We start from the raw sequence: 12,264 nt of genomic DNA on the forward strand, positions 1-12,264 counted from the left end.
GGACAATCTTTCTTACGTCAATGAAAGAGAAAACTGTGTTGAGATTATGTATTGTTCTGATTCTAAGGATTGTCATCCACAAAAATACAGAATCAGCCTAAAACATTAGGTAAGGTATTTTCTAATTGGACACGAATGGTAATGCATCAATCCCAAAGCAAGGGAATGGAAAAGACTGTAGCAACTAAGGTGTTACTTGGATCAGTATTCTACAAAACGTCTTTATAAACTTTATGGTACAAAGTATTATTGATGGAAGAAAATTTTGTTTAAGTGGAAGCCATTTCATTATCAATTTCAACTTCTTTTAAGTTTTCCAGTCTGTTGAAATTTATGCAAGATCAATAAATTCTAGAAAATACCTGAAAACGAAAATATTTAATGAATAACAGAATAACATGTTTCTTTCCTGAAGGAACATCATCAGAATCTATCATTTTACACTTTTGATTAAAATGAGTGAGGGTTATGAACAAGTGTAAAAACATTTATATTAAAAATCTGTGTTCAGTGCCTTAATAAATTTGTCAATATTTTCTGAACTAATCTTACTGCACTTCGTCCTTTATACTTTATCTTCTATCAGCTGCCCAAGGTGGACTGCGTCATGCAATACCGTGCATCAGACCAGGTGGTTAATCTTCCCAGTAACTTTCCGCTCATCCAGTTTCCGTAGATTTCACCAGTTTTTGTGGAAATATACTTACAGTCCATTTTTGTTTTTGTTTGTATTTGAAATTGTTTTGGAGAAACTATTTTGAAATATCTATGAGCAATAACAAATAATAAAACCTGAATGTTAAATGAAGTGTGAAATGTTGCATTTCATCAATATGTTGTTAATTATTCGAGTGAAGAGGGGGGGGGGGGGGGGGGGGGATTTTTTCAGGTGTGTGTGATTAATGATTATGTTTTGGTTGGTTTTTATCAAGATATGTATTTCTATTTACTACTTTATATTTAATTATTTTTTATTACTTTTAACGTGTAATATTTTAAAATCTGTGCTGATTTCTGAAATGATGGGAGTTATTAATGAAGTTAACCATATTTGGTTCTTATCAGATCGGTATTGACCATCAACAACCATCAAACCTGTGAAACAGGACTTTAAGAGCTAAAGCCCCGTTTCACAGGGTTGATGAATGGTGGGAGTTGTACACGAGTTCACAGAAGGCTGAATGTCTGTTGTGTCTATATGAATTTTTGTGTTCTTTGTCAATTGTTTCCAATACCTTAGCAGCATTATAACTCAAAATGGCTGAAGCTCAAGATGAAATCACCATCAGCCTTCAGAAAGGAGCCCATTTTTCACAACCCAGTCAGGAATCTCCTTTAGGACAGTCAATTTCCTTTGATATCTAAGAAGACTATGTATCAGGCCTACATTGTACCAATAACATATGGACTGGAAACCTGCACCATCAACAGAAGGGATAATAGTACACTTTAGGCTGCAGAAATGAAATTCCCGAGGTCAATGTTTCAGAAAACAAGAGGAGATACTGTAACATCAGAAATGAAAGTATTCAAAAAGACGTCCACATGGAACCACTTGGTGAAACCTAGCAGCATCTGGCCACTGGAAAAGAATGGATCCAAATCCAGTAACAAGGGAATGGTTTGAGAGGGATGTGGAGGGCAAGTGACCTAGAGGCAGGCCAAGGACAAGATGTATAATCCAAATAATAGAAAATTTACACGGAAGAGGCGTAGATGGTGTGAAGTTGAAGAGGAAGGAATATACTTGTGCAAACTAAAATGGAGAGCGCTCTTACACTATACCCAGGAAACTGGGATTGTTAAAATGTGATGATGATGATGATGATATAGTACTTGGTGTTGACATTACATTTTGTTTGGCTGATATGTCACACTGCAATTTAGTTCTTGGCACATGAATTCATCTACCCCTGATTTGGAAAATTGGTCTATTTTATTAAGTTGTATTTGCTAATGTGTTGTATGTTCTGAAAGCTATCTTTCAAAGCAGACTTCATACACAATAGACAACAGCAGACAAAACACAAGATCATTAAATATAAAATTAAGCAATAGAAATACACATAGCAAAAAAAAAAAAAAACTAAACACACCTAAAATATCCTCTACTAATTAGTCTACTAAATTAACTACTAAACCTATCAATAAAGCACAACATTTTACACTCCACTTAAACTTCAATTTTTTTTATTTTTTTTTTAAAGGTGAAGTATATTTCAACGAAAACTGGTACAGTAGAACCTCGATAATTCAAAATCCCGCCTAATTCGAAGAAGCTCTCGTTTCCGGAAACATGAAACACAGTTTGGCATGTTATTTCAATTGTTTAATTCGAAATACGGATAATTCGTAATTCGAAGTACAATGTCGGTCCCATTACCGAAATTCAGACTTTTAATTCAAAACTGCCTTTACATTTTAAAACAATAGTATGTTACAGAGTAATTTCAACTAGAAATTTATCTGCTCCGCATCATAATAGAATGTGCGTTCCTGAACGTGGAGGGGTAGTTTTCTGCACTTACATTCACTTCGGTAGGTCTACAGTGCGCTTCATGATTGCTAAGTTGAATGAAATCTGAATTCTTTTGTATTCAACCTTTTAAGGAACGCCGTAATATCACGCAACAGGCAGTGTGCGGGAAAACAGAATCCGCAAACACTGGCGATGCCGACAGTTGACGAAAAATCGTGGCTCATATAATAGATTCGTAGGCACCGAACAATATTGTAATTGCCGGTGAAACTGCATTGCTTTATTTTAATGCGAGCCCAAACGGTCTTATGGTATTAAAGGAGAGATTGCCAGCCGGGAAATCGTACAAGGCTGAGGGATGGGGGTCATAGTAGTGCGTTGCAATGTACATGGAAGCGAGATACTTTATCCCCTCGTCATAGGAAAGTTCGATAAGCACAATGTTTTAAGGGCGTCGGGCACTTTCCATGCCAGTACAAAGCATCTAAAAATGCAAAGAGTACAGATATAAAAAAAATAATGCATTTGCACAGGGGAACCGGCATAATTTATCCCCGTCTTTGAATTGTGCGATTTTTTTTCTTTCGTTGCGTGAGGTTATGTTTGTCAGTGATTTATCCAAGTGCATTATTTGAACATTGAAAATGCACCTTGTTGGATAAATTTCGGATATAGTTTTTTCCATGGCATTTGAAAGGTTTAAACTGTGAATCGAGGTGATTGCATGTATTAATGGGTCTTGGAATACTTTGTGATGCGGCAAGTGTTTACATTTCTGAAGTGCCATGGCGGGAAATCGTACAAGGATACAGTCATAGGAAAGTTTGATTTTAAGGGCATCGGGTACTTTCTGTGTAAATACAAGGCATCTAAAATGCATACAGTATAGTAATCCAATTAATAAAGCACTTGCACATGGGAGCCAGCATAGATTTCTCCTCGTCTTTGAATCATGCTTTTTTTTCTTTCTTTCGTTGCGTGAGGTTATGTTTACCAGCGAGATATCCGAGTGCATGATTTGAATACTGTAAACGCACCTTCTTGGATACATTTTGGAAATAGTTCTTCTTGTTATGGCATTTGAAAGGTATAAACTGTGAATCAAGGTTAACTGCATGCAGTAACGGGCCTTAGAATATTTTGTAACGCAGCAAGGGTTGGTACTTCTGAATTGCAAATTGGCGGTTCATTTGAAATCACGTAATTCAAAGCCCGATTTTTGAGTCCCAACGGCTTTGAATTAACAAGGTTTTACTGTATATCACCAGAGCATAACGAGCTGAAAGTTACCAGCAAGACCAACTACCTGGTCTGATGCCAGGATTCACGTGACGCTGCACACCCTAGGCAGCCGAGAGAAGAAAAAGTACAATACACGTAGTGCAATAAGATAAGTTTTAAATAATTACCACATTTAGTATGGCATCTAACACAGAATTTTAACATAAATTGTTTTTTCCTTGTTCATAATATTAACTCATCGTTATTCAAAAGCGTGATTTGATAGAATCTGATTATGTTCTTTCAGTAATGAAACATATTGTTCTGTTATTAATTGAATGTTTTCTTTTTTCAAGTATTTTCTAGTATTTATTGACCTTGCATTACTTTTGAAGACAGTAGAACTTAAAGGAAGAAACTTGATGGAAGAATACGTGAGAGTTTAATGAAAACAAACCACAAAGGAGTTCCTAGAGCCAGACCTACAGGATGCCTCAACCAACCTCGGGATGCATTATGCTCCCAGACTAGATGATATTGTTATTTTATTTGACTCTGCAAAAGATCTGGAGAAAATGTTGAATTGTATGGACAGGGTCTTGGGGAAGGAATACAAGATGAAATTAAATAAGTCCAAAACAAAAGTAATGGAGTGTGGTCGAACAAAGTCAGGTGATGCAGGAAATAATAGATTAGGAAATGAATTCTTAAAGGAAGTGGGTGACTACTGTTACTTGGGTAGTAAAATAACTAACAATGGTAGAAGTAAGGAGGGCATAAATGCAGACTAGCACAAGCAAGGAAGGCCTTTCTTAAGAAAAGAAATTTGTTCACCTCGAACATAGATATAGGAAGTAGAAAGATGTTTTTGAAGACTTTCGTGTGGAGCGTGGCATTGTATGGAAGTGAAACATGGACGATAACTCGCTCAGAAAGAAGAATAGAATCTTTTGAAATGTGGTGTTACAGAAGAATGCTGAAGGTGAAATGGATAGATCGAATCGTGAATGAAGAGATACTGAATCGAATTGGTGAGAGGAGATTGATTTGGCTAAATATGACCAGAAGAAGAGAGAGAATGATAGGGCACATCTTAAGACACCCAGCTGGTTTTTGAGGGAAGTGTCTGTGGTAAGAATGGTAGGGGCAGACCAGGGTACAAATACGACAAGAAGATTAGAGTAGATGTAGGATGTAGTAGTCATATAGAAATGAAAAGGTTAGCACAGGATAGGATGTTATACAGAACTGTATCAAACCAGTCTATGGACTGATGACAACTCAAAAAACAACAGAAGCATATATTGATTGATTTCAAGGTAAGAGATTCAGGAGTATCTAGACCATAGTACAACTGTAGACAGGGGAATTGTTTAATTTTGAAGTTTTGCAAACCGCGTACCTACTGAACATCAGAATCAAGCCAGCTTTTGCCCTTTCACTCCATGCGAAGTTTCTGTCCTCGCTGAGCTGGCCTTAGGACACCAAACGCTGATAAGCATGAACTTCTATAATGATATATATAACTATGCATCTTCAGATTTAAAAGTTCCTATTATTAAACTCAGATTTATGATATAATGTAATACCGTATTTCCCGGCATAATCGTCGCACGTCCAACTTTTGCTCACCAATCTGGTTAAAAGGTATAGTAAATGGAACTGCAATGTAAGTTGCACACGAATTCACATTTTAAATACGTGTATGTTTTATGGGCAATTTGGCAACACAGTCACATTTGCGAGATGTTGCACAACGTATAAATAAATAATACCGGTAAATGTACGACACATGGCTTACCGGTAGGCTATTGGCAGTTTGACAACGTGGTCACGAGACAGTGTACAATTTATTCACCACCTACATATTATGAGTTCTCATTTGAAATACGTAAGGCTGTAAGTTATCGCTTATCGACAACGTCGCCAGGAAATACCGGTACCAACACACACTTGTCTTCTAGTAGACAGGTTTTCAGGTTGGAAAAAACGTTCGCCGAATTGTTGCGAAATCACATGTCACGATGTCAGAGGTTAGAAATTCAACATGGCGCGCATCCAACGATGTCAGCCAGCTAAGCGATGCTGCCAACTTAGGAGTTAGTTTCAAGACCAGGCTAGTGAAAAGATTATCACAAGATACGACGCGATTAATAACCCTGTGACTAATTAAAATGTACCCGGCGCATGCCGTTACTATTTTAAACCGTGCGATTTTCTCATTTTCAACGAAACTGGCATGCTCATACTATACATAACTGTATCGAAATATTGCGATCATGATATACGCAATGAAAATAAAAAGCGCGACTTATAGGCCGTTTCGTTTCACTCTTCCTTCCAATGGAAAACCTTCAAGGTCAGTTCTCTTATTGCAAATGAATGATATACGTGAATATTACGGCAATAACCTTTATTTTGGTGATGATTCCGTAGACCCTTCGCGAACGATAGGTTAGAGATCCCACATGACGCGACTCGGCGAATAATTATGAATTTTGTTTTAGACTATTTTAATTATTTTGTTGTATAAACGCGAGTATTACGTGCATCTTAAATTTGTATCAAATACAATTTAGTTATAAATAAATTTTTTGAGTAATACAAATACTGGTATTAAAAATTCTTCATATAATGGTTGCACCCTACTATTTTTTCGAAAATTTTGGTATAAAAAGTACGACGAGTATGCCGGGAAATACGGTACCATATTACAGATGAGAAACTGTTGTTTTTTCACAAAATATTCAATTAACTGAAATTTTACATCCACTTCATGTTATGTATGGTAATATGAAATAATGGAAATTTTTGTATTTAAAAGGACAGTGAAATCTCCATACAACAATTAACAATACAACGATAAAATATTCTAGTCCCAGCATTAATTCCACAAATTCAGTGCAAGATCCCTCTTGATTTAACGAAAATCTCGTTAACAAGAAATCTCTCCATTATGATTGCCTATGCAGTTCCTTGCAACTTGCTTTCCTACCGGTACTAAGATAATCCAAGCACAAAACTAATAAGGAACATCTATCACTGTCATATAAAGACTGAACTTTCCTACTTCATAAGCATAGCAAGCATGAGGGTTTATAACAGTGTACTTATCTGAGGGGTGGTTTTGTTGAGCAACTGTGGGAACTCGGCAGCTAAGAAATTATATGAAGATCTAGGTAGTGTACATACCACAAGCATATGAACGGCAGTACAGCTGCTTAAAACTATTATCTTGTTTTGGCATACTCGTACATTCCAGACATTATTGTAATTGTAGCACTGAATCTCGACATAATTAAGTCTTTGTTTGTGTCTCTGTCTGTGAAGAAGAATGTGAAACAGACTGCCATTTCAGATTTATTGAACTACAGTAGTTTACAGTAGTGAAATGCTGCATAGTGCAAACAATTATGAGAGAAAAATAATAACATGGTCAATATGAATGTACTCTTCTGGGCATTTTGTATTTTTTTGTGCGTTTCTGTTGTCGAAAACCTCATAGTAGTGGAAATTAAATGATATGTTGTTGCAGGTAATGTAATTCAGTTTTCAGATGGTAGAGTGTTCACCAATTGACATGAGAACCCGTTATTCTATATTCCTCTTTATGTCGATAACTCCCTCTACAATTACATTTTTTCTGTCCATGTGGTATCTCTGTATGAAGATTTCATTGGATAATAGAACTTAGGGGACTAAAAGTATTAACTTACAAAAGGCTCCTCGCCTTCCATCCAGCCGAGGCCATTGTGTTTCGTAACATTGTGGTTCTCGAAGTTACTTAGCATACACTCTTCTTTACATTTTCCACACTGGATCTAGAAAAGAAATCAAGATATTAACAACATGTCCTTTATCTTACAGTATCAAACAGGTGTTACAGAAAAATTCTATATAAATTAACGAAACATTGTGAACTTTACTTTCCTTTATTTCACTGCCTCAAATCTACATTTCCTACCATTAGATTAATAACAAGAGTAATTGAACAACATGAGAGAACATATACACAATAGTTAACTACAACTTCTAAGCATGACCTAGTAAGTAATCTAGCATGAAATATTAATTATATCCTTTACTTATGAAAATTAGCTTTTAGTGATAATTTTTCACAGAGAAATCATGCAAGTAGTATCAGGATACTCTGCTATACGAGGTATATCTGCAGTACAGGAAATCACTACATATAAAATACTGCGTAATTAGGGTTAAGGAATTGCTCAAGACAAAAATTCAATAAGTTATCATTGTCCCTCAATTACCTATTTATGGATTATAGAGTATATGCAGTGGACAATGGGATGTAAGGAAGGTGGAGGATCATATGTGACACACAAGGGGTCACACAACTCAACAGAGAGCTGCTGTTACAGTATCACACAAAAGATAATGATGAGATATTTAAGCGTAATGAAAAAAAAATATTTTCTTTTGAAAATGCTATACTATAATTTACTATTCTAAATAAAATACAGAACCTTCAATAAGTTTTATTCACTTGTTTGCTTAAAGTTATAGTTCTTCTGTTAAAATACATTTTAAAAATTCAAAGTAAGTTTTTTTTGTTTTTTTTGTTTTTTTTTTTGCTATTTGCTTTATGTCGCACCGACACAGATGTGTCTTATGGCGACGATGGGATAGGAAAGGCCTAGGAATGGGAAGGAAGCGGCCGTGGCCTTAATTACGGTACAGCCCCAGCATTTGCCCGGTGTGAAAATGGGGATCCACAGAAAACCATCTTCAGGGCTGCCGACAGTGGGGTTTGAACCCACTATCTCCCGATTACTGGATACTGGCCGCACTTAAGTGACTGCAGCTATCGAGCTTCGTCAAAGTAAGCTAGAGTGACCACACATAATGCTATGAATGGTATTGTCCTTGTCTTCAGTACCTGTCATGTTGTCCTGACAAAATTAAATGGGATGTGTAACTGTACCATTATTTCCTGTCTGCATTGACTGGAGATTTAAAAAAAAAATATCCAAAATCCAAAAGGTGCTGTGCTTTGTTGGCAATGTACCTTAACTATTCGGTTTATTCCTTTATTGATATGGCAAGCATGTCATCAAGATTTTCTGTATTTAGAAAGCTATGTAAAAAGAAGATATCATAACATTGTGGCAAACACAGTCATTTTAAAGTTAAAATAAACTTTATGTTTTCATTTTCTTCAGCAAAATAGCATTTAAAATTTTGAATTAATATTTTTAAAAACATTTTTCTAGTATATTTTGTATTAGTAATACAGCATCATAAGAATTACAACATTTGTTTTCATTATGCTCTTACGGGGATATTGACGATATTTATTAGAATTTGCTTCACTGATCAGCATCATCCCATAAATTGTAATTACCAAACCTTGTTTCCTTCATGTGTTATTCACTGTTATGCTGTAACAGGCAAAGCAAGTTCAGTTCAGCTACTGATACACCTACTAGCTTTTATATTTTGAAAAGCCAAAATGAAAGTTTTTTTTTTTTTTAACAAATGACATGAAAAACAAATCTCTCTTTCTTCAAGATAGATGAAAAAATATGTTGTGCTAAATTTGCAGAAGCGCATTCAGCAGTGAGCATGACAGGATATCAGACAAGCAACACGCAAGAAAGAACAAGTAAACTTGCTCAAGCACACAAAATATCTCTACAGAATATGTTTTCATTTCTCACCAGTACACGGTTAACAGAGGAAGGGAAATGGCAAGCTGCTGAAGAATAAATGTTTGTATTTTGTACCAAAAAATACAACCATCTCTTCTAATCAATGGATTGTACTTCAACCATTATTAGAAAGTTGCATGAAAAAAAGAAATTCACTTTGCCAGAAAGTGTGAATCAAATGTTGTGAACGTTTTGGGTTAATATGCAATGAAACTAGTATGTAACGATTTTAATGATGAAAATTATATTTTAGTTATGGTAGACACTTCAAACCAAAACCATTTAAAATTACTACCAATTCTCACAATATACTTTATACCCAGGAAGGGTATTGAGGTTTCACTGATTGAACTTCAAAATATAACTGCAGAAGAGTAGTTACAATATGCCTTACAAACCCTATACTACAAAAGTTCAATTTGACAGAATAGACTGTGGCATTTTGTGATGACAATTCCAACACCAAATTCTGCAAGAGCTGGAGGGAAAGAAATCAATAATTTGTCATCAATGTTGAAGTCATCATTCAAAACAGAGTTGTATGGCATAGACAACATAGCCATCATCCACAATGCAGTCCAGACAGTTACCGTATAATCTCGAATACCACCTGCACTGTTTTTTCGAAAATATCGCTTCCAAAATTGGGTGTGGATCTTATTTAAAATTTTGGGAAATTTATCTTCCCGAATGCGCGTAAATCGGGCATCACCGCTGGCACGGCTTGGCAACAATGCCCTCTCCGCTCTCACTACACCCTACTTCCACGCTTGGCGTCAGTCTCACGCACGTTCTCAGAGTATCAACATGAATTCCACAAAGCGTTTGCGATCTTTTACTGCGAGTGAGAGACTGAAAGTAGTTCAGGAAGCTGAAATTATTGGAAATCGTGCTGCCGGTAGGAAATACGATATTGACAAGTCGTATATTCACGATTGGATTTTAAAGGCATGGAATCGTATCCCTGGAAACCTCATACGGAAGAGCTTCAGGAAATGTAGCATTTCTAATGCTATGGATGGCAGCGATGACATTTTGTGGGAAGGTGATGGTGATGAAAGTTCCGAAGTTGGTGCATACCTGCCAAGTATTCCGGTTTTTCCGTAGGCTGTGATTTTGAAGAAAAGATATCCATGAAAAGTAGCAGGCTGTGAATTTATATATAACAACTTTAGTAACAGTGTCGTGCTTTGTAGCAGCTGTGAAAGGCTTTGTCTGTGTGTGGGTGTGAGTAACATTGGTGGTAGTTCTGAAACTCTTGGAATTGTATGACGAATTTGTAAGCGATTTAGTATTTTTAGTGGTGTTCGTAATGAGTTCAACTAAGAAACCATATTATCAATCTTTTAGGAAGGCATATTCTGCTTGATTTCCTTGTGTTATACAATCACGGAAAGTGTTCCCAGTGTTAAGTGGAAACAGATGAGCACTCATGAAGATGTAACCTTGTGTAATTTCAGGGGTGATCATAACATATATTTGACTTGTATTAATATTGTTTCTAATCCCCCCCCCTTCATTATGTCTCAAGACTCTGCGACGCATGGGTGCGTTAAAAACTTTCCGCTTTAGGATCTTCTGAATTTCTCTTTTTGAAAGTTGGCAGGTATGTGATGATGATGAATGAACTCATTGGATATCGTTCTGGAAATGTTTGTTTACTTTTATTTGTATTTTCTAATCATTTGATGTGTGTTAGTAAAGATTGCAAATAATTTTGACTTCATTTTTAAAATTTTTTGAAATTTTGTTCTTTCAAAATAAGGGTGCGAGTCTTATTTGGTGGCAGGTGGTATTCGAGATTATACGGTAAGTCCTGCCTGTTGATACTGAAGCTGCAGTAAATTTGTTCACAGTTATAGTTTGAATTGAAAAAATAATTTTGTATTTTGTGTAATTAGAGTACCAACAGATACGTGGGAGTGTAAAAACAAGGTGGTTACCTCTGGAAGCAGTTGTGACAAGACTCACTGATATGCATGTTTATCACCCTTTCATTTGTACACTGGCACTACTATAGCAACTCTCCATTCATTTGGTGTAGCTCCTTCATGCAAACAGTAATCAAATAAGTACTTCAGATATGATATATTATATCACAACCCACTGCCTTCAGTATCATTATCCTCCTCCTTACCCCTTACCAAGCTTCTGCCAGATAAACATTGACAAGACAAAGAAGCTAAGGATCAATGCCAGAAACACAAACCCACTAGTATTAGAGAACGAGACAGAGCGAGTTGACAGCTTCTGTTACCTAGGAAGTATTATTTCTAGAAGTGGAGGTGCAAATGAAGATGTCCAAAATAGGGTAAACAAGGCCAAAGGGGCCTTTACCCAGCTCTGGCTGGTGTGGAAGTGCAGAGAATTGAGACAAAGACTAAACTGAAGATCTTTGAGACAAATGTGAAATCACTGCTCTTCTACGAGTGTGGGATGTGGAAGATGACTGGAGAGATAACATGCAAAGTCCAGACTTTAATTAACAGATGTTTATATATATCTGCGATGGCCAGATATATCAAATAAGGAATTATGTCATGTATTTATCGTATGAATCTATCAGTTTAATAAAATGTTTAGTAAATATTCTTAACAAAGATTCTTCTCATTTAATAATATTAATGTATTCCTCTTACATTATAGAGAACCCTATTTTTGTTATATTTAGTGTAGTGGCCATTTTTCTTTTACGAACATTCCATTACCCGTATGTTTCTGAGCTTTAGCCATTGATGGAATGAAAGTAGAGAGGAAGAGACTTCGAACCCCGGGAAGTGGTTTCAGAAGGTTCTCATCCAGGAATTCCATTTATGTATTTGTTTGTGAGGGGTGCAAGGCAGTTGGATGCGCAACGAATAGCCTCTCCAATTGCAAAACCTTCCCGTGGTGCTC

The 12,264-nt window shown here is 36.1% G+C and overlaps 1 protein-coding gene across 1 annotated transcript in view; it reads right to left on the reverse strand.

Annotated features, from left to right (window-relative positions):
- LOC136859080 (uncharacterized) overlaps positions 1–12,264 on the reverse strand; it is a 357,013-nt gene that overhangs the window by 332,327 nt on the left and 12,422 nt on the right. Inside the window, exon 2 of the mRNA XM_067138671.2 lies at positions 7,417–7,521. Coding sequence (XP_066994772.2) covers positions 7,417–7,521 — 105 coding nt within the window. The remainder of the gene's footprint in view (positions 1–7,416; positions 7,522–12,264) is intronic.

Source organism: Anabrus simplex, chromosome 1 (genome assembly GCF_040414725.1).
Source record: "Anabrus simplex isolate iqAnaSimp1 chromosome 1, ASM4041472v1, whole genome shotgun sequence".
In the NCBI taxonomy this organism is placed as follows: domain Eukaryota; kingdom Metazoa; phylum Arthropoda; class Insecta; order Orthoptera; family Tettigoniidae; genus Anabrus; species Anabrus simplex.